Source organism: Pelophylax lessonae (assembly GCF_965119305.1).
Source record: "Pelophylax lessonae genome assembly, chromosome: 2".
NCBI classification, from domain to species: Eukaryota; Metazoa; Chordata; class Amphibia; order Anura; family Ranidae; genus Pelophylax; species Pelophylax lessonae.
The window spans coordinates 545,500,348-545,525,199 of record NC_138769.1 but is presented as its reverse complement, the minus strand read 5'-3'; the positions used below and the strand labels follow the sequence as shown (position 1 = coordinate 545,525,199).

At 46.3% G+C, this 24,852-nt stretch overlaps 1 protein-coding gene across 1 annotated transcript in view; it reads right to left on the bottom strand.

Annotated features, from left to right (window-relative positions):
- Positions 1–621: 621 nt before the first annotated feature.
- The window catches only part of SLC25A30 (solute carrier family 25 member 30), a 97,495-nt gene continuing 73,264 nt past the window's right edge, over positions 622–24,852 (bottom strand). Inside the window, exons 8-10 of the mRNA XM_082247398.1 lie at positions 23,392–23,524; positions 8,414–8,494; positions 622–937 (exon numbers count right to left, since the gene is read on the bottom strand). Of these exons, the coding sequence (XP_082103524.1) occupies positions 896–937; positions 8,414–8,494; positions 23,392–23,524 (256 nt within the window). The 3' untranslated portion in view covers positions 622–895. The remainder of the gene's footprint in view (positions 938–8,413; positions 8,495–23,391; positions 23,525–24,852) is intronic.

Here is a 24,852-nt window from a genome sequence, read left to right as displayed (position 1 = left end):
CGCTGGATAAAAAAATGCTGAGAATAGCATTTTTGTGCCAGCTTCTAGAAGCATTTTAGTAGCATTAGCATTTTATAAGCGTTTTTGCAGGAATTGGGAAAAAAAAAAAAAAAAGCCGTAGCTTTTAAGAGTATTCAGCTTTTTTCTTTTCGGCTGGAAAAACACTCCAAAAACTTTTTTTTCCTGCTCCTAGACGCTGGAGCTCAAAAAATGCTAATAGCCTGAACACATAGGAGAACACTATTTAGCATCTAGAATTGTAAAAAAAATGCTAGTGTGCAATGAGCCTTAAAGACAAGCAACTACCATAGATGGTGCCAACTTGGCTTTTCCAACATCATTGGAACATCATTTGCCATGGTAGGCTAGTCAGGCCCTATGTAAAGGTGATCAGAAACAAAATGCTGTTAAGAGTGGAATTGTGCAACAATGACCTTTTTCTTGTGGGTTTTTTTTTGGGGGGGGGGGGGGGGGGGGGTTGTGGAAAAAAAAAAAAAAAAAGTTTAAAAACAAATCTGTGTAAAAAATAAACTAAAATGGGCAATATACAAGTATAAAATGGCTACAAATAGAACAAAACTTCAACCTCCTCCTAAAAAAGGAGTTTAAAAGCAAAAAAGTTTGGTTTAAACTTAACAAGCATTACGGGCAATTCCTTCATCTAGACTTACAATTGAAGCATTGCTGACTATCCCTTCAGAACCCAAATTATCAATAGAAGCCTCTTGTGCTATGAGCCTGCCCTAATGACATTTGGCCTCTAATTGTCAACAGACCCGGATACATTGACACATTCCACTGGTGACATCAAGAAGTGAGTTTGAAGCACAGAGATCTGAAATTGAAGATGGTTCTTGGCGTTGAAAACGACTTGGCCAGTTTCATAGCTTCCACATCACAGGTTTAGTCTCTTGAGCTGTTCATACGTAATAAAAAACTAGAGAGAGTTAAGGATAGAACAGCCAACTACTGATCAGGCATCTTAACATAACTTATTTCACTGAATCCCCAATGTTCCCAATTCCATCCGGCCTGACATTTGGATATTGTAAATTCTAAACCGAGATTAAATTATTCAAACTGTTTAAACAGCCATTTTTTTTTAAATTTTATTTACTTTTAGTTTTGGTAAACTAAAGATGAATACGGTTATTTCAGTGCTGTTATTTTGCTGAAGAGGTTTCCCCCTTGCTTTTTGTGTTGGTGATAACTAGGACAGAAGTGAGGGAGAAATCTCCCCAATGGGCCCACAATGCCCAAACAAACATTTAACTACTTGAAGACCACCTAACATACATATACGTTGCGGCTTTCAAGTGGTATACCGAGATGCTGCCTGCAGCTACAGGCATCATCCAAGTATTGTTTTTTTCAGGAAGAGATTTTCTTTTTTTGTAAAAGCCAGCCTAGAGGCTAATTATCCGCTGGTTTGCTTTTACAGGTGGCAGGAGGGATTAAGCCCACCCCACCATCACCATCCACAGGTGCCTCTCTGGGCTCTTCCGTCCCACCGAACACAAAATGACCCTGCCAGCTTACCATAGAGCTGATCAAGGACTGAAAAAGTTCCCAATCATCTCTATGGTATAGGAAACCATAAGCAACGAGTATCTGGTCATTCCAGTTTCCCCGGATGTAAACCGCACCATTTTTAAAATCGTGAAAGCATCTGATCACACCAATCTTGGTTTGAACATATGCTTTTAAAAAGGGCAGAGGAGACTTCTGGGGTCTAAAAGGCATTCCTTATGACAGCAATAAATGCTTTAAAGTACAAAAAACAAAAGAAAGTAAAGAAACAGTGTTAAAAAAAAAATAATAAAATGGTTTAAAGCAAACCTGGTCCCTTGTGCTTGCACTGCACACAAAGGTGAACGTACGCGTTGGTCATGTATGTATGATATATTATATATATATATATATTATATATATATATATATATATATATAAATATATATATATATATATATATATATATATATATATATATATATATATATATATATATATATATATATGTATGATCATTCCAGCACCAGACCTCTTGTGCAACTTTAAACTGGTAACCTGTAAAGACTTTTAAAGTGTTGCCCATGAAGATTTTTTTTAAAAACCGTTATCTGGCACTATTCCACGAGAGTGCACACGTTAAAGCAAGCATGTTCGGTATCCATTTACTTGGCATAATGCCATCTTTTAAAGTGGCTCAAGGCAGAAGGTTTTTTTTTTTTTTTTTATATCTTAATGCACTGAATGCATTCAGATAACAAAAAAAAAAAAAAAAAAAACACCTGTGTGCAGCCCCCCAAATATTTACTTGATCCCCATCTCCAGCGATGTTACACGATAGCCTCAGCTGTCCGGGAACTCTTCCTCATGGGCTGAGACAGCAGCGCCATTGGCTCCCGCTGCTGTCAAAGTCAGTGAGCCAATGAAGAGAGCAAGGGGGCGGGGCTGAACCGTGGCTTCGTGTCTAAATGGGACACACAGCAGCGGCTTGGCTCCGGTGCCCCAATAGCAAGCTGCTTGCTGTGGAGGCGCTCGGTCGGAGGGAGGGGCCTGGAGCGCTGGCGAGGGACTCGATAAAAACTGGATTTTTGACAAACCGTAAAATCCTTTTCTCTTAAGCTCATTGACAGATGCAGACTTCTTGATTGATATCAGTAGGGTTATACTGCCCCCTACAGGAGTAGGACACTAGGCAGGAAAAAAAGTTCTGGCTACACCTATGGGCAGTCCCAGGGGGTATACCCTCTCATTTCTTGCTATAGGATGCCAGTTTTGTATCAAAGCAGTGTCAGAAATCATACCAAACCAACTCAAAAATAGAGGGGCCGGTACTGCGTCTGTCAATGAGCTTAAGAGAAAAGGATTTTACGTTAAGTCAAAAATCCAGTTTTCTGTCGTTCATTGACAGACGCAGACTTCTTGATTGATATCAGTAGGGACGTCCACAAGGCTAAACATAGCCAACCAGGTAACATAGGACTCATCGAAACAAGATGAAAGCCACCTGAGAAAACAGAAACCCTCAAGCGAGACTAAGGGCCCCCTTAAACAGCAGCCCGCAAAACTTTGCGGCCAAAAGAGGCATCCACAGATGCCAGCACATCAACTTTATAAAACTTTGTAAAGTTGTGAACAGACGACCAGGTACCCACCTCGCAAACCTGAGGTACAGATGCCGGATGGCGAAAAACCCAGGAAGCACTAAGCACCCGAGCAGAATGTGCCTCAACAAGGAAAGGAGGAACCTGACTCTTATCGAATAATCATGTACAAATAATCCTTATAGTCTGCCAGATCAATCTGGAAACAGTAGCAGCAGACGCAGGCAACACTTTCCCAGGGCCATCCATGATCACAAAAAAAAGAAAGAAATCGGACTTGCAAAAAAAGAGTCAGACGTTGCCAGGTACACCCAGATTGCCCGAACCACAACCAAAGGATGCAATGCAATTCTTTCGGATGTGTAGGCTTAGGACACAAGGAGGCTAACAAGAGGTCTTCGTGCAAGTGAAACCACCATCGGAAGGAAGGACAGTTCAGGTCGAGGTACCACTGTATCCCTATGAACAATCAGATAGGAAGAATGACAGGACAACACCCCCAGCATCGACACCCTGCACACAGAAGTAATAGCCACAAAGAAGGCCACCTTCTGGGACAAGGTAAGCAGGGGAATCCACTGAAAATTTGCAAAGGGAGGGTTCAGAAGAACCGACAGCACCAAATTAAGGTCCTAAGGTGGTAACGGAGGTCGCACTGGAGGTACCAGGTGTCGCACCCCCTGAATGAAGTAACGCACCAGGGAAAGGGTGGCCAATGGCCTTAGGAAGAATATTGCCAAGGCCGAGACATGACCTTCGATATATTCAAGGCCAACTTTTGATCAACTCCCCGTGGAAAAAAAAACAAACAAACGAGCCACCGCGCAAGAGCTTGGGGGAACCCCAAGAGACGCACGCCACGCAATATATGACTTCCACGTACGATGATTGATCGTTCTAGAAGTCACTTTCCTCGGTGTGAGCAGAGTAGGAATGACTGAAGCAGACAATCCCCTTTCCTTCAGCACCCGGCTATAAACAGCAAAGCCAGCGACCGTAAAACCGGATGGAAGATTGGCCCCTGACAGTAGGACCTCCCTGAGAGGAGGTCCTACTGTCTCCAGGAAGCGTCCGCAACTAGTCCAACCAGGTTCAGAGTACCAAGCCCAACAAGGCCAGTCTGGAACCACAAGAATGACCGGAATCCCTTCCACCTCTATCCCGCAAAGAAGTCTCAGTAGTAACCTGAGAGGAGGAAAGGCATAAAGCAGCTGATACAGACCCTACGGGGCCACCAGCGTGTCAGTGACATCTACCCAAGAATCCCGGGAGCGGGCCACAAACCACTACCCATTACTGTTGATCCGGGACGCCAACAGATCCCCATCTGGAGTGCCCCAACTAAGGGACAACTGGTGGAACAGCTCCGGGTGGAGAGACCATTCTACTAGATCCAAGGTCCGTCAGCTGAGGAAATCCACCTGCCAATTTTCCACTCCTGAAATGGGAACAGTGGAGAAAGCTGGAACAAAGTGTTCCGCCCATCTGAGGATCCTGACCATTTGGGGGTGACAGGATCACAGCGGCGGCTGGCGAGCAAGTAGATCCAAGGATTCCAGGGAACAGAAAAGGCACTTTCTACAGGCGGAATTTCTTGCCCAGACTCACGATTTATCTGGTAAGAGGCTGACCTGCTCTCTCCTGACTGGAGAGAAGGATCTGGGGCTCTCTCACTTTTCCTGGATTACCTAATAATATTGGATCTGATAATACACACGCCCTTGTATTATCCCATCTGGTAAGGGGCTTATTCATTCATGGTGGAGGTCTTTGCTGCACACATCTATTGTGTTGAATTTGCACCTTGGAGTCATTTCACATGCTTGTTGGATGTATATGATATTGGACTTTCACATCTTATTTATGGACTTTTTTGGACACACATTTGTATGATTTTATACAAAATTTTTACCTCTTTTCACTCAATGTTGAGTACATGTTATTTACTTTGTTGGTTTTTGAGGTTGTTTCCCAATTCTATATATCACTCAATTTTTTATTGATTTATCACTATATCATCATATATTGGATATCAACAATAGTTTAGCGCACCTGATATACCCATTTTTCTTTTGCATATTTTTTCTAAGGTTGCAGCTTTTCTGTTCCATTTTTCCAGCGCACTTTTTATACACATCAAATTTTCCACTCCTGAAATGGGAACAGTGGAGAAAGCTGGAACAAAGCGATCCGCCCATCTAAGGATGCCGGCCACTTCCAAGGCCGCAGGGGTGCTTACGGTACCCCCTCAGCGATTGACATAAGCCACGGCTGTGGCATTGTCCGATTGAATGCGCACTGGACAATCCCGAAGACATTCATTCCAGCGAACCAGGCAAGCCTGATTGCTCTCAGTTCCAGTACAGTAATAGGCCAACCTGGATACTTCCAGGGACCAGACTCCCTGAGCAGAAAATCCACCGAGAACCCCTCCCCACCCAGAGAGACTGGCATCCGTGGTGACAATAGACCAATAAATCGAAAAGGGAGGACTTCCCTGGAGTGAGCATCAGGGACTGAAACCACCACATCAGGGACTCCCTGGTCACAGGGCTCAGCTGGATCTGATTGTCCAGGGAAATTAGATTTTTGTTCCATTTGAGAAGGGAGTCCTTCTGGAGGATTCTCGTGTGGAATGAGCGTAAGGGACTGCCTCGAAGGATGACACCATCAGTCCCAGAACTCGCATACAGGTCCGAAGGGAGGAGCATTGGCTGGACAGCAACAGCTGATCGCAGTCTGGAGCTCATGCCGTGTTTCCGAAGGATGAAACACCCTGGCTAAGGGCGAGGACAAGTTAGGCCCAGATAGGCCAGTCTCCCAGACCGACAGCCCCCGCAGTAACAATAGCGCCAGAACTAGGGCCAAACACCTATGCGAAGACCCGAGGAGCAGAAGCGAGACCAAAGGGTAATGCCACAAATCGATAATGGTCCACTCCCCCTGCAATGCGCAGAAAACGTTGGTGTACTGCGCATAGGGGATGTGAAGGCAGGCATCTTTGATATCCATGGAGGCCAGAAGGTCCCCCCTGATGCAGGGAGGCCACCACCGTACGAATGGATTCCATCTTTAAATTTTTTAACCTGCACAAAACTATTCAGCGCCTTAAGTCCAGGATCGTACGCACCCTGTCCTCCTTCCTGGGTACTGTAAAAAGGCATGAAAAAAGCCCCAGAAAGTTCCGGTTCCGTGTATGGACCCTATTACTCCCTGTTGTACCAGGTTCCATACTGCCCCCAAGAGAGCCAGTAAGCGATTTGGGGACAGCCTCACAGTGGAAGGGAAGAACCTTACCGGTGGCACAGAGCGAAACTCAATCTTGTACCCCGACCGCATGTGAACCCATCTGTCTTGAATCCAGGAAAGCCACAGGTCCGGGAACCGGCAAAGACGTCCCCCCACCCCAGATATGGGTGGGGGCGCACTTTCAGGCCGAAGTGGCCTTATCCGCAGGTCTGAAGAGATTTGATTTTTGTTTTCCAGACCAGGGTCACTTGCCTCATCGACTGAACCTGAGGGACGAAAGAACTCCCTGTGTGCTGAAAAGGAGGGTCCTCGTCAGCGACGGGGGTCCTCACCCTTGGTAGCCTACGGGAGAAAGGTACTCTTACACCCACATCCGCCGCAGGACCACTGCTCAAAAGGACAAACGACCCAGCATGGGGAGCAGTGTCCAGTGCAGCAGCACAAACAATTGCAGCCCTTGCACCAGTTGGTCCAACAGCTCCGAAACAGCAAGGGGGGAGTTGTGTCCCCTCGGGGTCACGGCATAGTAGCATAGCCCATTCAATCAATGTTTGTGACACCAGGGCACCCAGAAACACCGGTCTTAAAGCAGACTCCACCAGGGAGAACATAGTGTGGGACACAGACTTCGCCCTCTGATCCACCGGATCCTTACAGGATGAGGAATCCTCCAACAGGATCATAGTAGCTCCATGCAGTCTGCAGACCGGCGGATCCACCTTAGGTGGCACAGTCCACTTGATAATGAGGGACCCTGCAAAAGGATAGCACCTAGCATCCGCTCAGGCATCCCAAGTCAACGTTTTGGATGGTCCCAATCTTTTTTGAGCATAGTGGCAAAGTACACAGGAAAAGGAAAAACCTTTGCTGCTCTGGAAGGCTCATGAGTGACAATGTAGCCTGCGCCTCAGTCGCAGTTGCGTCCTCCATTTTTACAGTATCACGCACAGACACTAACAGTGCGCCATGCAGATCACAAGAAAATGGCAGCCCGTGGCGCAAAATGGAACCCCCCCCCCCCTGTGCCTACCCACGGATCGATCAGCAGATGGGCCTGGAAAAAAAAAACAGATAGCAACCCCCTCCACACGATCCCGAAGCCGTCAGCGGGGGCGCAAACCCACCCCCCCCCATCTGCGGCCTGTAACCCAGATTCAGCCTCCTGGAGACACATCCCAACAGATAGACTGGGTGCATTACAGGACAGAGGGGAACCCGGGATTGTGAGGGTCCGACTATCCTAGGGAGGGGCCCATGTCAGCCCCAAAACCTGTCAGGAGGAGAGGGGGTACATTTTACTCACCATACCAAAACAGGCAGTCGCCAACTCCTGACAGAACCCCTCTCTACCGAGGTGGGGGGGGGGGGGGGGCTGTCGGGCAAAAAGGACGATGCGACTCGGGCTCAGACCGGCCGTATGCGACCTGGTGAGACGTTTAACTCGCGGTGCCAGTCCCTGTCCAGTGGAACTATGTCGCGGCTGACCCAGCCCGGAGCTAGGGCCTGCACGCGCTCGTTGGCCAGCTGGGGTGACCACTGGATCTCAACATCCAGCCCGTCGCCCAGATCGGTCATAATTGCGTGTAGATCTCACAAGAGCAATCCGGAGGAAAAAAAAAAAAAAAACTAGCAAAAAAAAAAAAATATCTAAAAAAGCTTGCCAGGGCCAGAGATCCCAGCAATGAACTTAGGTCCTTACTCCTGACTAGGCAGAAAAAAACTGGCATCCTATAACAGGAAGGGAGAGGGTATAACCCCTGGGACTGTCCACAGGCGTAGCCAAAACTTTTTTCTGCCTAGTGTCCTACTCTTGTAGGGGGAGCAGTATAACCCTACTGATATCAATCAAGAAGTCTGCGTCTGTCAATGAGCGACAGAGAAAAGGTGGTTCTGGGCTGTTCTGTGCAAAACCACTGCACAAAGCAAGTAGAACATGTTTGCTATTTTTAAATAAAATAAAAAAAACAAGACTTTAATAATCACTTTAAAAAAAACTTCATATAAAAAACAGCATTGCATACAAACACTAAGCATTTGTGAATTTAAAAGGATACAATAATATTCCATGGTCCCAGTCTTAGCCAGTTTGGCCAAAAACCTTTGTACAAAGCAAAGAATCCTTCATTCTTCCAAGTCTAAAAAGAAAGCAATGTCATCACAAAAATAAATTTGATAATTGAACATGAAATCTCTACAATGTATACAATCAAAACAGTGGAAAATACTAGATTTATAGAAAGCTCCTATAAAGAATTGGCAATATTAAAGCTGAACTCCAAGAAAAACTGGATTTTTGTCTTACCGTAAAATCTTTGAGGTTCACTGACGGACACAGCTCCATGTCTTGTAGACCCTTTGGCTTATGTTGCTCTCTCTTCAGGAGTAAAACTTGGCAAAAACAATTCTGGCTACGCCCCTGAGGCAGTCCCAGGGGAAATACCATCACTTCCTGCTATAGGACTTCAATTTGTAACAAGCAGTGTCAGAAGAATACAAAACTCAACCCAACAGATAGGCGGGTGCTGTGTCCGTCAGTGAACCTCAGAGAAAAGGAAAATGAATTTATGGTAAGACAAAAATCCAGTTCTTTCATTCACTGACTGACACAGCTCCATGTCTCCTAAACCCTTGGGATGTCCCAAAGCAGTATCAAAATGAGGGGTGGGAAAAACACAGCAATAAAAATACAGTTGTGCTCATAAGTTTACATATCCTTGCAGAATTTATAATTTCTTGGCCATTTTTCAGAGCATTTGAATGATAACACAAAAACTTCTCTTAAAATTCTCATAATTAGTGTTTGGCTGAAGCCATTTATTATCCATCAACTGTGTTTACTCTTTAAATCATATGGACAACAGAAACTACCCAAATGACCCTGATCAAAAGTTTACATACCCAAGTTCTTATTAGTGTATTGCCCCCTTTAACATCAATGACAGTGTAGCACCCTCCTAGGTAGGTGCTAGTGATAGAGTATAGTTTTTGGCTCTGTCTGTCTAATCAGGGGAGCAGCAGACAAATCTATATTGCTTTCTGCCTACCTGAGAGCAGGATCTGTGAGTTAGGTCTCAATGTGCTCAGTGTGTGATTAATTGGCTCTAGATAGTGTTTCACACTGGTCCAATAGGGAGGCATGTTCGACAGTGGGAGGAAACCTGACCAATGGGTACACAAGCTTTGATACAGTCCCGATGATTGGCAGAGATTGTCTCCGTGCATTATGGGATACTGTATAAAAGCCAGGAGCACATGTGCTGCAAGCTCTTTGGCTGGTGAGCAGAGTCCCGGAGGGAGGGTGGCGGCTGCCTCCCCCTCTATGGTGGTGGCACGTGGACACAGGCAGTCGGCCTGGGGATCAAAGTAACTGAACTGAACCCAGATGTCCAGGAGAACTGACTAGAGGGGGGGGAGAGACACTGGAGACCCTCGAAAAACAGTATAGTGAGTACAGGGGATTGTGCCAAGGGGCGTGACCTGAGGGGGGCCACCCCGAAGTAGGATAGTCAGAGGATGGGTGTCAGTGTATCAAGTGAAAGGGGATGCTAGGAAAGTATCATGAAGAGAATTAGTTCATCAAGTCTTCTGGATAGAGACTTAATCTAAATTCACCTAGTGGAAAGGTGAATGAGCAGCCTGGCTGCATCATCAGATAGGAGTCCTCATATCTTGTGAATAGGAGTCCTCATATCTTGTGAATAGGTACTCTGGAGTATCCCACTATTCCCTTCTCCCATCCCTAATTTAAATGGAAAAAAAAACACCAAACACTAAAAAACCCCTGGACTGATCATTGACTGAGCCAAGAAGTAAAGTGTTAAATTCTGAATGCCAGTATTGCTAACGGTAACCCAGGGGGACCCGAGAGTGCAACATCCAGCAGCCCTCAAGGGGGCAGTGCTACAACAGCTGGAGGTCTTTAGTGGTATTTGTGGATGAGGCTCTATCTTCTCAGATGGTAAAGCTGGCCATTCTTCCTGGCAAAAAGCCTCCAGTTCCTGTAAATTATTGGGCTGTCTTGCATGAACTGCACGTTTGAGATCTCCCCAGAGTGGCTCAGTGATATTGAGGTCAGGAGACTGAGATGGCCACTCCAGAACCTTCACTTTATTCTGCTGTAGCCAATGACAGGTCGACTTGGCCTTGTGTTTAGGATCATTGTCATGTTGGAATGTCCAAGTACATCCCATGCGCAGCTTCTGGGCTGATGAGTCCAAATTTTCCTCCAGTATTTTTTGATAACATACTGCATTCATCTTGCTATCAATTCTGACCTAATTTCTGTGCCTTTGTAGCTCACACATCCCCAAAACATTAGCAATCTCCCTCCGGGTTTCACAGTAGGAATGGTGTACCTTTCATCATAGGCCTTGTTGACTCCTCTCCAAATGTAGGGTCTATGGTTGTGGCCAAAAAGCTCAATTTTGGTCTCATTACTCCAAATCACTTTGTGCCAGAAGGTTTGAGGCTGGTCTCTGTGCTGTTTGGGGTATTGTAAGCGGGATACTTTGAAGCATTTGCGTAGTAATGGCTTTCTTCTGGCGACTCGACCATGCAGCCCATCTTTCTTCAAGTGCCTCCTTATTGTGCATCTTTTTTTATTTCAAATTAGTTTTTATTGAAGTTTTGCAAACAACAAAATATAAAGTACAAACATGTTAAGACATAGGGATAAGTGGCAAACACAACAGTAGTGTAGACAAACAGTAGTAATACTACAACAACATTGTCTAATCAGATTCTAAAAAGGGGACAAAAAAAAGGGGAAAAAAAAAAAAAAGGGAGGGGGAAGAAGGTGCTGGATGGGAAGCAATAATTAAGAGAGTGCATACCATTCAGTCCAAATGGACCACATATAGGAGAATTTAGCGCTGACACCCGCTCTGCAAGCCAGCATAGATTCAAAATGAAAGTTTGTGCGGACAATATCAAGGACCTCTGAAACATTAGGAGCCATGGTCGTTTTCCACTTCCTAGCAACAAGCAGTCTAGCTGCTAGAAGGACGTGTGTAACTACACTACGATATTGTGCCGGAAAGATCTCAATACCTATATTTAAAACTGCCAGGGAGGGATTTGGGTGGGTCAGGATACCTGTCATATCAGAGCTAATACGAAATATTCCATTCCAAAAACTAGTGAGCGATCTACAAGACCAAAATATGTGATAGATATTGCCTACATGCCCACAACCCCTCCAGCAGTCGGGGGAGGAAGTCTGATAGAACATGGATAGCCTGTAGGGGGTGAGATACCATCTAAGCGCTATCTTCTGGGTAAGTTCCCAGAGATTAACACACCTCAAGGCCAGATAGACCGCCCAAAAGGCACATTTCCATTGGAAATCCGTAAACGATTGGCCTAGTTCCGACTCCCACTTCAGGAAGGGTTTGGATTTCTGGAAAGAGAGCTTGTCTTGGAATAGATTATAGAAGAGATTCCTTTGTGGGGTGGTGCAGGTGAAGAGAGAAACTGCCACACAGATTTTGGGAGGGATAAAGAAGGGGGTAACAAAGGGGACAGAAGGCGGGAAATTTGTAGAAACTTTGTAAGCTTCCTGTGGGGAGATATTAAAACGGAATCTCAGTTGGTCAAAGGATAGAAGTGCATCACCCACGAACAGGTCCGAGATCAAGGTGATGCCCTTCTCCTTCCACTTCAGGGGCGCTAGAGAGGGCAGGACATCTGTGATGGTTTCAATTGGTAGAGGGATGGCTATTCTACCCTGAGGCAGGCCCTGCCCTGAGTAAAAACGACGCCAAGCCAACAGCGAGGCCTGCAACGTCAAAGGGTTGCCATATGTCAGTTAACAGTAGGGAGCGCAGGGAGCTTATTGTGCATCTTGAAACAGCCACACCACATGTTTTCAGAGTCCTGAGCTCTCAGGAACACTGAGCTACTCTCTATATAAACTTCAATCTGCTATGACATGACCAGCTCTGAGGAAGGGAGCTTGACTCCCGAAACGCGTTAGCGGTCGCAATTTCCAGGACATGGTCCAACACATGGGTGACGGGAATTTGCAATACGATTTTCATTCTTCATGTATGTGAGTATGCATTCAGCATTTTTATTTAACCAATTTTAACAGTACCACGGGTAATGCACTAGGTGTTTGCGCCTCCTTTTCTTTTCTTTTATGCATCCGTTTGGAGTTCCCTGCCTGAGGAGAGCAGCACGCCAGTCTTCCCCTTCGGAGTGAGCGCTTGGCTGATTATTTGTTTCAGAGTCCTGTACTTCACCTGAAGTTATTTGTGGGTTTTTCTTTGCATCCCGAACAATTTTCCTGGCAGATGTAGCTGAAATTCTAGTTGGTCTACCTGACCGTGGTTTGGTTTCAACAGAACCCCTCATTTTCCACTTCTTGATTAGTATTTGAACACTGCTGATTGGCATTCTCAATTCCTTGGATACCTTTTTATATTCCTTTCCTGTTTTATACAGTTCAACTACCTTTTCCCGTGATCCTTTGACAATTCTTTTGCTTTCCCCATGACTGAGAATCCAGAAACGTCAGTGCAGCACTGGATGAAAGATGCAAGGGTCTGTCAGGAGTCCAGAAACTCTTGACTTTTTATACACACACATACTAAATTACAAGCAAACAGATCACAGGTGAGAATGGTTACCTTTAATAGCCATTCAAACCCCTTTGTGTCAACTTGTGTGCATGTTATCAGGCCAAAATCACCAGGGTATGTAAACTTTTGATCAGGGTAATTTTGGTAGTTTCTGTTGTCATTAGGATTTAAAAAGAGTAAACACGGTTGATAAAAAATGGCTTCAGCCAAATACTAAACATGAGTGAGTGAACAAAGTTTGTGTTATCATTCATATTCTCGGAAAAATGGCCAAGAAATCATAAATTTTGCCAGGGTATGTAAACTTATGAGCACAACTAATTTCCAACAAGGCCAACCAGGTAAAAACAGGTGCTCAACCACGAAAAACTGGAGCTCACCACCAGGAAAAAAATAAAACATAATACACCCTCAAAAGGTGGGAGCCTCTGCAACTGCAGCCTGCAAAACTTTGCAGCCATAAGCAGCATCTAAAGATGCAAGTACATCCACCTTCTAAAACTTTGGGAATGTGTGTACAGACAACCACGTAGCCGCCTTGCACACCTGAACCACTGACGCCTGATGACGGAAGGCCCAGGAGGCACTAAGCGCCCTTGTAAAATGTGTCTCGACAGGGAAAAGCGAAACCTGACCCTTAATAGAATAGGCCTGCACCACCGTCTTGCCAGAGCCATCTGGAAATGGTCACAGCAGATGCAGCCTCCCCCTTACAAAGTCCACCCGTAAGAACAAAGAATCGGTTTTCCGAATTTACTTAGTCACAGCCAGGTACACCCGAATTGCCCTGACTACATCCAAGAAATATAGTGCAATTTCTTTAGAATGTTTTGGCTTAGGACAAAAGACGGCAACACAATATCTTCATTCAAATGAAAACCCGAGACAACTTTAGGAAGGAACACCTGACAGGGTCATTAACACCACTTTGTCCCTGTGAACCACCAGGTAAGGTGACCGACAGGACAACGCAGCCAACTCCAACACCCTACACGCTGAAGCAATAGCAACCAAAAAGGCCACCTTCTGCAACAGAGTGATTAAAAGGAAGTTCACGAATGTTTTCAAAAAGGAGGCTTTTGAAGTACCGAAAATACCAAATTGAGATCCCACGTAGGTACCAGGGATCGCACCGGAGGACCCAGATGGCAACTCTCTGTACAAAAAGTGTACAAAGGACTTCGCCGCCAAAGCAGAAAGCTAGAAAATCTACTTCCAGGAAGATAGATCATTGAGTTTGGAAGGCGTACTTTACTTGGTGTGAGCCCCCCGCAAAATTTCGGGTGGGTCTAGAACCCTTTTCCTGCCATCCAGACAGATGAAAGCCGCTTGTGAGCCGAGAAAAAAAGGACCACGTTTAAGATGAGGTTCCTTGCCCGCAGCAACCTGTGGAAGTAATGTATTCTTACCTCCCGTAAGGCCCTTAATGATCTCCTCCAAAGAGGCACCGAACAAATAGGCACCTACAAAGGGTAGATCAGTCAGCACCTTTTTAGAAGCCTGGTTGGCCGAACAGTACTTCAAATCAAGCGGGGAAGAATAACCGCCGTCACCGATACCCCGCCCGTCAAGGGGGCCGCATCCAAAGATGCATCACAAATGTACTGTATGATAAAAATACTTTAGTGCTAATCACTAAACAACCTGCGCATAGGATGCAGAAAATGCTTCTATGTTTATCGTGCCAAAAATAAAAATGTGAAGCTCCCTTTCTGGGGGTGTGTAATATATATTAAATTGTGTAATTATTCCAAGTAAATAGGTGCGTGAAAATATATTTCAGACAAGTGAGCAGCAGATATAAAGACGTAACTAAAGCCCAATAAATGATAAAAGAAGTGAACAACCGCGCTCAAAACAAGTACCACACATTAATTCATATAAATTTGTGCAACCAGTGTATATAAAAAGTATATATCAAATTGAAATTAAAGTTATTAATGTGAATCTTAATGTGAAAAGGACACAGAGGATATCCCAGTCTATAGGCGATAAGTGGTTCCTTAACCACTTGCCGACAGACTCCTGTATATTTACTGTGGCATGCAGCCGCTTACAGGCAAAGTTACGTAGTACTACGTCGCTTGCCAAAGAGCCTGTAGGGGGCGATCGCGTCCCGCCGGAGGCGCGCTCCCTTCCCCGCTCGTTCCCTGCCTAGCCAGTGCGTGTGACCAGCGGCTCCGATGGCTGTCGGGCACTCGCAATCTCCCACAGGAGCAGGGAGAAAAAGACAGACGGCTGATGTAAACACAGCCGTCTGTCATTCTCACTGAAGTAGGCACAGAGGCTATGCGATCCTGCTATATAGGATCACAGGTCTCCGTGGTTACTTCACTAGCCACGCCCCCTAACCGTTATAATCACGCCCCTAGGGGCGTAATTAGTAAATGCAATAACTTTTGCGCAAACCAATCAAAATACGCTTATTGCGATTTTTTTTTACCAAAAATATGTAGCAGAAAACAAATTGGCCTAAAATGTTAAAAAATTTTGATTTTTACATTTTTTTTTTTTGAGAATTTCATATTAAAAAAAAAAAAGTGAAAAATAGTTATTTTTTCAAAATTGTCGCTTTTTTGTTTATAGCAAAAAAAATAAAAAATTATCGTACAGGTGATCAAATACCACCAAAAGAAATCTGTTTGTGGGAAAAAAAGGACGTCAATTTAATTTGGGTACAGTGTCGCACGACCGCACAATTGTCCATTAAAGTTACGCAGTGCCGAATCGCAAAAAAAGGGCCTGGTCTTTGAGCAGCCAAATCTTCCAGGGCTGAAGTGGTTAAAGGAGACGCTGGTGTTCATGCAGGTAATTGTGTAACCTCCACCAAACACACACACACAGAGTCCGCTTTCCAGAAAGCTCAGACCCCTTAATTACAGGGGGTCAAACCGAGCAGTGATTCCAGCTAGGAACTCCTATGTGGGAACACCAGCATTCCACAAGACACCAGACTTCAAGCTGATATAAATCCTTCTGAGGTCCAGCTCCGAAATATTTGCAAATATTTGGGAGCTGGACCTCAGAAGGATCTATATCCGCTTGAAATAAGTCTGGTATCTTGTGGAATGCTGTAATTGTTCCCACACAGGAGCTCCTAGCTGGAATCACTGCTCGGTTTGACTCCCTGTAATTAAGGGGTCTGCCCTTTCTGGTAAGCGGACTCTGTTTTTTTGGTGGAAGTCCCACGGTGGAGGTCACAATTACCTGCATGAACACCAGCATCTCCTTTAAGGAACCATTTATCACCTATAGACTGATATGGCCTTTTAACATTAATAACTTTTATTTCAATTTGATATATACTTTTTATATACACTGGTTTCACAAATTTATATGAATTGTTGTGTGGTACTTGTTTTGAGCGCGGTTATTCACTTTTTTCACAAAATGTACTGTAGCTACTGGATCAACTGATCCGCCAGCTCAGGAGCGTGTTCACCCCTTTCCAGATCCTGGCGTAAAATTTTTGCCCATTCTGTTTAGGTCTGGGATACCAAGGTGATAGCAAACACCGGCCTCAACATTGAACCTGCAACGGTGAAACGGTAACGGACCAGAGCCTTAGCTCTCTTGTCCACAGGATCCTTAAAAGAGGAGAATCCTCCACCGGCAAAAGTGTGGCCTTATTTAGCCTGGAAATCTGACGGGGGAACCGTTTGTTTCTTCAGCAGAGACTCCTCAAAAGGATATCTCCTAGCAAACCGCTTAGGTATTCCAACCATGCGTTTCAGAGAACCCCACTGACTAATCAGGTCATTGACAATCATGTCAAAATAGGCAGGAAAGGGGAACACCTTAGTCATCTTGGATGATCTTCAGGTGCTAAACTGCACCAGCGTCGCCGACTCAGCATTAGCTGAGTCCTCCAACTTTAAAGTTTCCCGCACAGACAATCAATGCCTACACCATTGCTTTTTCATGCGTGGCTGCAGAGGAAGAAAATTCATCTTCACTATTAGAGCACTCAGGGTGTGTGGACGCAGAACCAGTGGGCTGACTTGCGTCTGCAGCGGGCAAAACCACCTCAGACACTGAGGAGGCTGAGGATACAGGTAAAGGCAGGGGGCGCTTCTTGCTAGGCCGCCTTTGCAGGGCCATATCAACCTTTGACACAAGTGACTGCAGGGCCACCATCATGGCCGCCAGAGCAGACTGAGACCCAGAGGGTCCCACAGCTTTAAGGAGTGGGTCAGGTGGTGATACACATTCCAGGAGCTCCATGGTTAAAAATAAGAGCCGCACTGTGCACAAAAGAAAAAACAAAAACACCCCGCACAAAGCTCGGAGCACCACAAGTATCAGTGCACCCACGGTGCTGTATATAGCAGAGGAAGGATCGTATACCCAGAGACTCATCACTCCAGAGCTGGAGAGTGCCAAACAGCCTGCCACACTGCGATCAAAGAGAAAGGGCCGACACTGACACTAGAGGCCCCTGCTGCACGTCACCGAACCTGGACCACAATAAAATGGCTGCCGCTATAGATCATACAGGGAAACCAAAAATATGGCCGCCGGACTATAAAAAAAATGGCCACCGAGGCTAGTAATAGACACCTCCCCCTCCCGCGCAACGTGCAAGCATCCCTAAAAGGGACTATGGGAGAGGACAGGGGGCAGGTGAGGACGACCATGCAGGGAAAACCCCACTAGGGAGGGGGGCAACGTGAGGAGAGGAAGGACACGAGGGCCCTACCATCAGCAGGGAGGGCCTGCGAACACCCCAGCAATTCCCAGAGAAAAAGGGGGGGGGGGGGAAGACACCTCCCACGACACCTTGGCATCACCACTCCCTGCAGTCCACCGCACTATCTTGGAATGGGGGTGCTGTGGCCTGAGGTACGCTGCGACTGATCGTGACTGCTGTCGTGACCAGGGTTATGCGACCTCGCGAGGTGTTTCAATCGCTGGCCAGCCCCCATCCAGTGGGACTATGTCGCGGCCAACCTAGTGCGGCACTAATAGTTGGGTCACGCTCACAGGCCAGACTGAGAAGACAGTAAGAATCTAGGATATCCAGTGTGTCGCCCAGTCCAGGTTTTGGATTGTAGTTCACACAGGAACAGAAAATGACAGAAAAGAAAAGAAAATTACAATTAAAAAAAGGAAAAAACACACCAGGACCGCAGATCCCGGGCAGGGAGCCAGTTCCTTACTCCTGACTAGGCAGAAAAAAACTGAAGTGCTATAGCAGAAAGTGATGGTATACCCCCAGGACTGCCTCAGGGGCTTAGCCAAAATTCTTTCCCTCTAGTCCTACTCCTGAAGAGAGAGCAGCATAAGCACAAGGATCTAGAAGACATGGAGGTGGGTCTGTCCGTAAACGAACAATAAAAACTATTTAAAAAAACTAAAATTGGGCCAGTGTGGTTACGGTTAATGAATGCGATGCAACAGCAAGAGGGCTGCTGGAAATGGTTACATTTTCATCAATGCTTCTGGGACTTCCCATCTCTTACAGTGAGTTTAGTGGGTTATGCGGCACTTCCTATCTACCATAAAATCCATTTCTCTGAGTTCATTGACAAAACACAGCTCTCCATTATACAGAACCATAGGGTTACTTTGCCCCCTACAGGAGTAGAACACTAGGCAGAAAAAATAAGACTTAGCTATGCCTATGGGCAGTCCCAGGTGGTATACTCCCACTCTCTGCTATGGGTCTTCAGTTTAGTAACAAGCAGTGTCAGAAGTATTACAACTCCACAGAGGGGTGGGGGGGTGCTGTTTTCATCAATGAACTCAGAGAAATGGATTTTACGGTAAGTACAAAAGTCCCATTTTCGCTTTTGTTCATTGACGGACACAGCTCTCTGTTATTCAGAACCATAGGGACGTCCCCAAGCAGTGCCAAACATGGGTGGGACAACAAAAAATCTCCTAAAACTAAATAGCCAACCAGGTAAAACAGGAGCTCAACAACAAACAATTTGAGCCCACCTGAACAATACACCCCCAAAAAGAGGGAACAAGTCCTCTAAACAGCAGCCTGCAAAACTTTGCAGCCAAAAGGAAGCATCAGCAGATGCCAAAACCCATCCACTTGTAGAAACAGGGAAAGTGGCCGCCTTGCAAACTTGCATCACTGACGCCTGATGATGGAAGGCTAAGTGCTCTAGTAGAATGCACCGTTACAGGGAAAGAAGGAACTTGACCCTTAAAAAAATAGGCTTGGAGACCTAATCCATCTGGCAATGGTCGCAGACGAAGCGGAAAGCCCTAATCTTGGCCCATTCGTGATCCCAGACAGTGAGTCTAACCTCTGAAAAAAAAGACTCCGCAGCTGTCAGATACACGCAAATCGCCCGAACCACATCAAGGGTATGCAAATCAAAATCCTTTGGATGTTTGGCCCTGGGACACAGGGAAGGCAACACAATGACGTCATTCAAATGGAAATCAGAGAATCTTAGGAAGGATTGATGGACATAGGCAAAGAAACCCCTCATCTTGTGGACCACCAAGTAGGGGGTATGACAAGATAAGGCCGCCAGCTCCGACACCCTGCGAACAGAGGTGATAGCCAGCAAACAGGCCACCTTCTGGGACACCGTAAGCAGAGGAATCTCCCGAACATTATTAAAGGGAGACTTCTGGAAAACTGAAAGCACCAAGGTCAGATCCCGAACCCCTTGAAAATTATTATATAATATATATATATATATCTATATCTACCAGGAGGCGCGTGGCCTGGAGTCGCTAAAAAAAAAAATCAAGGCCAGTTTCTGCTCAACACCTCATTGAAGAAGTCATACTTTTCCCACGTTAGATGGTAGATCTCCCTAGGAGGTAGGCTACCTAGCCTGACCCAGGCAAAACTCCATCCCTCAGCACCTGGTTTGCAACAGCCAGGCCGTCGAAGCCAGCGACTGCAAAGCAGGATGAAAGATTGGCCCTTGGACAGCAGATTCTCACTGAAAGACAGAGTCCAAGGGTCATCGGCAACCAATCACACCAGGTCAGCGAACCAAGACCGGAGAGGCCAGCTTGGGGCCACTAGTATGACCAGGATCCCTTCGGCCTCAATCCTGCATAAAAGCCGCGGCAGAAGCTTGAGAGGAGGAAAATCGTAGATCAGAAGATACTGGTCCCACGGGGCTACCAGACCTTCTGTGGCGTCCGCCAGAGGATCCTGTGACCTTGCCACAACTTTGGTACCTGTTTAGCCAGGATGCCAACAGATCCACCTCGGGGTGCCAAACCGAAGACATAATAGGATGAAACACGTCCAGGTGACGGGACCACTCAATTGGTCGAACGCCTTCCTGACAGATAGTTCGCCTGCCAGTTTTTCCACTCCTGGCACATGTATTGCAGGGAGTGCCAGAACGAAGCATTCTGCCCACCAGAGGGAGCCAATACACACTTTGTTCCGCCCTAGTAATTGACATAGGCCACACCACTATGGCATTGTCCGACTAGTACCATATCAGTAGCCCCCAGAGACAATCCGTATAGGGATCCAGGCACAGCCTGATTGCCGAAGTTCCAAGACATAGATCGGCAATTTGGACTCCTTTAGCGTCCAACAACCCTGAGCAGAGCTCAGTCCCAGGACACCTCCCCACCCAGACAGACTTGCATTTGTGGTGACCACTGTCCAAGGGGGAGAAAGGATTTGCCATACCGAAGAACTGGGGGAACGAATCCCTCAAACCAGGGACCCCCTGGTTTTCCGATGCAGCCAGATCTGAACGTCTAAGGACCGTGCACACTCGTCCCATTTTACCAAGATCTCACCTGGAAGGGACCTCGTATGGAACTGTGCAAACTGAACCATCGCAAAAGGTAGATACAATCAGGCCCAGAACCCGCATGCAAGTCCAGAGGGAGAACCACCTGCTGGACAGCAGTAGATGAAGTGCAGCATGCAACTTCTGGAGATTGTCCAGAGAAACAAACAATGGCTAGAGCCAAATCCAGAGTCAGACCCAAATTATCCAAGTTTCTAGGTGGAATCAGAGCAGACCTCTGGTAATCCAGGAGGCCAACTGAACCCTTTTCAGGGTCTGTATAGTAATCCCTACATCCCCCATCAGAGCAGCAGCGGACTCTGCTCACAAGAAGAGCTCACCCAGTACCGCAATCCCCTGCTGATGTAGCAACACCAAAATTGGGGCCAACACTTTGTGAGTACCCAAGGAGCGGAGGTGTGACCCCAAGAGTAAAGCCATGAACTGGCAATGCTCCTCTCCCGCAGCAAAAATGGAGGAAGCGCTAGTATAAGGGACACATTGGAATGTGCAGGGAAGCATCCGTTATGCCGATAGAGGCAGAAAGAAAGTTCCTGATGAAGGGATGCCACCACCGTACGTACGAATAGACTCCATTCTGTACCCGCACAAGCAGATCAGAGCCCTAAGGTCCAGAAATAGACGAACCTAGTCCTCCTCCTTTGGCACCGTGAACAGGCTTTAAAAAAGAAACCCTGAAACCATTCCGATCACGTACCGCTCCAAAGAGAGCTTACCAATGAGGACACACATTGGACGGGAGAACCTTTCCGGAGGGCAAGAACAAAACTGAGACTTGTAACCGGACAGCATCACTTCATGGACCTATTCGTTTATTTACCAAGGAGGTCCATGGGCCCGGCAACCAGCAAAAATGCCCCCTCGCCCGGCCAAGGGTGGGGGCATACCTTCAAGCTGAAGGAACCTTGTCTGCGGGTCTAGAAGTCCACAGGAGGACTTGTGGGCCCAGGAAGACAGGCCATGTCTGTGACGACGTTCTTTCCCAGACTGGAAGAAACATTCTTCCCCCACCGTGAGACTCTTTAACGACGTCATCCAGGGTATGCCCAAACAGGTGATTTCCTCGTCCACAGACCAACACTTAAGCCACAATACACGCCTAAGGCCACTGCCGAAACAGATTGCTTAGAAATCAGGGGGCCGTGCCCAAGACATCGCAGACAAACTGTAGCCCCTGGACCAACTGGTCCGCCACTCAGCCAAGGCAAGGGGAACCTTCTCACCCTCTAGGTCACAGTGCAAAAGCGTAGCCCACTCAGTTCATGTTTGTGACACTAAGACAATGGCCAGGACTGACCTAAACGCAGAGACGGCAACAAGAGAAAATATTGTGGCCACAGCCTTCCTGTCAGCCAGATCCTAAAAGGCCAGAGATTCCTATACCGGAATCATGGTTGCCTGTTCAACCAGGAGACTGAGTGGGGGGGGGGGGGGGGGGAGACAGTCCACTTCTGGAGTAGCGACTCTGCAAAGGGGTACCTCACAGCAAGGCGTGCAGGAAACACAAGAGGGCATTTTGGATGCTCCCATGCAATATAAAAGAGAGGTCAGGGAACGTGGCTACCAACCCCACAGGGTGGGCATGTCCTTAGCAACAGGATTCAGGATCTGGTGACAGATGAGGCAGGGGAGGGCACTCTGGGAAACAAAAAAAACACAGATGGGGCCGCCGACTCGAGGTGAACCCTGGGAGGAACTGAGTGGACTATCGGCGTCCGGTCATATGTGTCCCTGCGAGAAGTGTAACTCGCTGGCCGTCCCAGTCCAGGAGCCTGTTGCGGCCGACCCTGGGCAGAGCTCTGGTCTGCACATGCGCGCTGGCCAGACTTGGGTGGGGGGGAAACAATTGGATTTTAATCTTCCAGCTCATCGCCCAGTCCGGCAGTTTATTTTAGATCTAGCAGAAAAAAAAAAAAAAAGAAAAAAACACAACACCAGGCGAAAAAAAGCAATTTAAAAAAAAGGAAAAGAATTGCCAGGACCAGAGATCCCGGCAGGTCCTTACTCTGCTCTGGGCAGAAAAAAAAAGATTTAGACCTATAGCAGAGAGAAGGTGGGGGGTGAGTATACCACCTGGGATTGCCCATAGGCGTAGCAAAGTCTTTTTTCTGCCCAGTGTCCTACTCCTATAGGGGATAATATAACTCTAAGGTTCTGAATAATGGGAGAGCTGTATCCGTCAATGAACGAAAGAGGAACAAGAATAAAAAATAAAAAACCTTGAATTCCAGGTTCTGTTGCTGGATGAGGGTATGAGGGTAGAGCATATTATCAGCCCCTCCCCTACATCTGATCTAATCACAGAAAGTCTTATATGACGCTTTTTGAATGGAAAAGGCTCTGAGCGAGCGAACAGCTATGCTTATGGTAAGAGATGGGAAGTCGCTGAAGCTTGGCTTAGAGCACTGCTCAGGCTATATGTGGTACGGACTACTGCTGATAATTTTGAGAATCCCCTGCAGCCCTCTAAATGCCTATATAGCAATCATTTAAAAAAAAGAGAACTATACTAGCCCAATCTAAGTTTAAAAAAAAAAAAAAAAAAAAAAAAAAAAAACACACCAGTTTTTCCGAAGAAGTGAGATTTAAACGAGCACAACTGTGTTCACAAAAAAATCCCAAGATATAGCTTTTAGGACAGGACCAAATTTATGTGAACACATGGTAAAAAGCTCCAAGTGAAATAATACATACCTGCAGTAAACAATCCATTGTGCCCTTGTAGCCTGATCCTTCACAGAGGGTTCTTTGGTTCATCATACGAGTTCGAACAACATCAACTGGATTGGATGCTAAAGCTCCTGCCAATCCACAAGTAAAACTGGCCCTACAGGAAAAAGGCATCAGGATATTTCAATATTAAAACAAAATCTTTACAAAAGCCAGCAAAAATAACTTTTTTTTGCATTTTCTCAATATAGCAGTCATACTGCTTTCCAGACATTGCACATTATGTAAAAACAAAGATGAAAAATAAAACTCATTAAAAAATTCTAAAAATCCAAAATGCACACAGCAAAAAAAAAAAAACGGAATTTTTGTAAAATCTTACCTGTAAAATTCCTCTCTCTGAGTCCTCCGACAGTCGCCGCCTCTTCATATTCGTCACATATGGGGTATTAGACTTTGCTCCGAAGGAGTAGCTAGGCAACAGAATATGTTAACAATAAAGCTTTAACATATCCCACCCTCAAGGAGTGGTCCCCTCAGTCAATACCCTCCTACTTCCTGCAACCATATCTCAGTTTTAGTGGAATAGCAGTAGAGTATACATTCAAACCCCAAAAGAGGGGCGGGGGCGGCGACTGTCGGAGGACTCAGAGAAAGGAATTTTACAGGTAAGATTTTACAAAAATTCCGTTTTCCCTTACGTCCTCCGACAGTCGCCGCCTCTTCATATTCGTCACATATGGGGACGTCCCAAAGCAGTGCAAACATGAGGGGTGGGAAATGCATCCGCGCCGAAAGGCAACGCAGTCTCCACATCAAAGAAAGGAACCTTACCAAAAGGAAGGAAACCAGCTGGGCAACAGCAAAAATAAGTGCTCAACAGGAGCAACAACCCAGGAAAAGACAAAAAACCCAGGGGATACAAAAAACTATCCCAACAGCCAGGAGTCCCCAACAAGGGACCCTAGGGAACAGCCGCACTAAGAACCTTGCGGCCAAAGGAAGCATCCGCCGATACCTGAACATCTACTTTGTAGAATTTTGTGAAAGTGTGCACGGTCGACCAAGTCGCCGCCTTACACACCTGGGCTACAGAAGCCCCATGACGGCAGGCCCAAGACGTACTCAGAGATCTAGTAGAGTGCGCCTTCACAGGCACAGGGGGAACCTTCCCCTGCAAGGCATAGGCCTGTTCAATGGTCTGCCTGATCCATTTGGCGATGGTAGAGGCCGAAGCCGCCATGCCCTTCCGAGGACCCTCTGGAAGAACAAACAAGGAGTCCGTCTTACGAAAAGACTCAGTCGATTTAAGGTAAACCCTTATCGCCCGAACAACATCCAGAGAGTGCAATCTCATCTCCTTTGGATGTTTAGGCTTCGTGCACAACGAAGGCAAAACAATATCCTCGTTAAGATGGAATTCCGAAACTCGTTTCGGCAGAAAAGAAGGATTAGGTCGCAAGACCACCTTATCCAAATGAACAA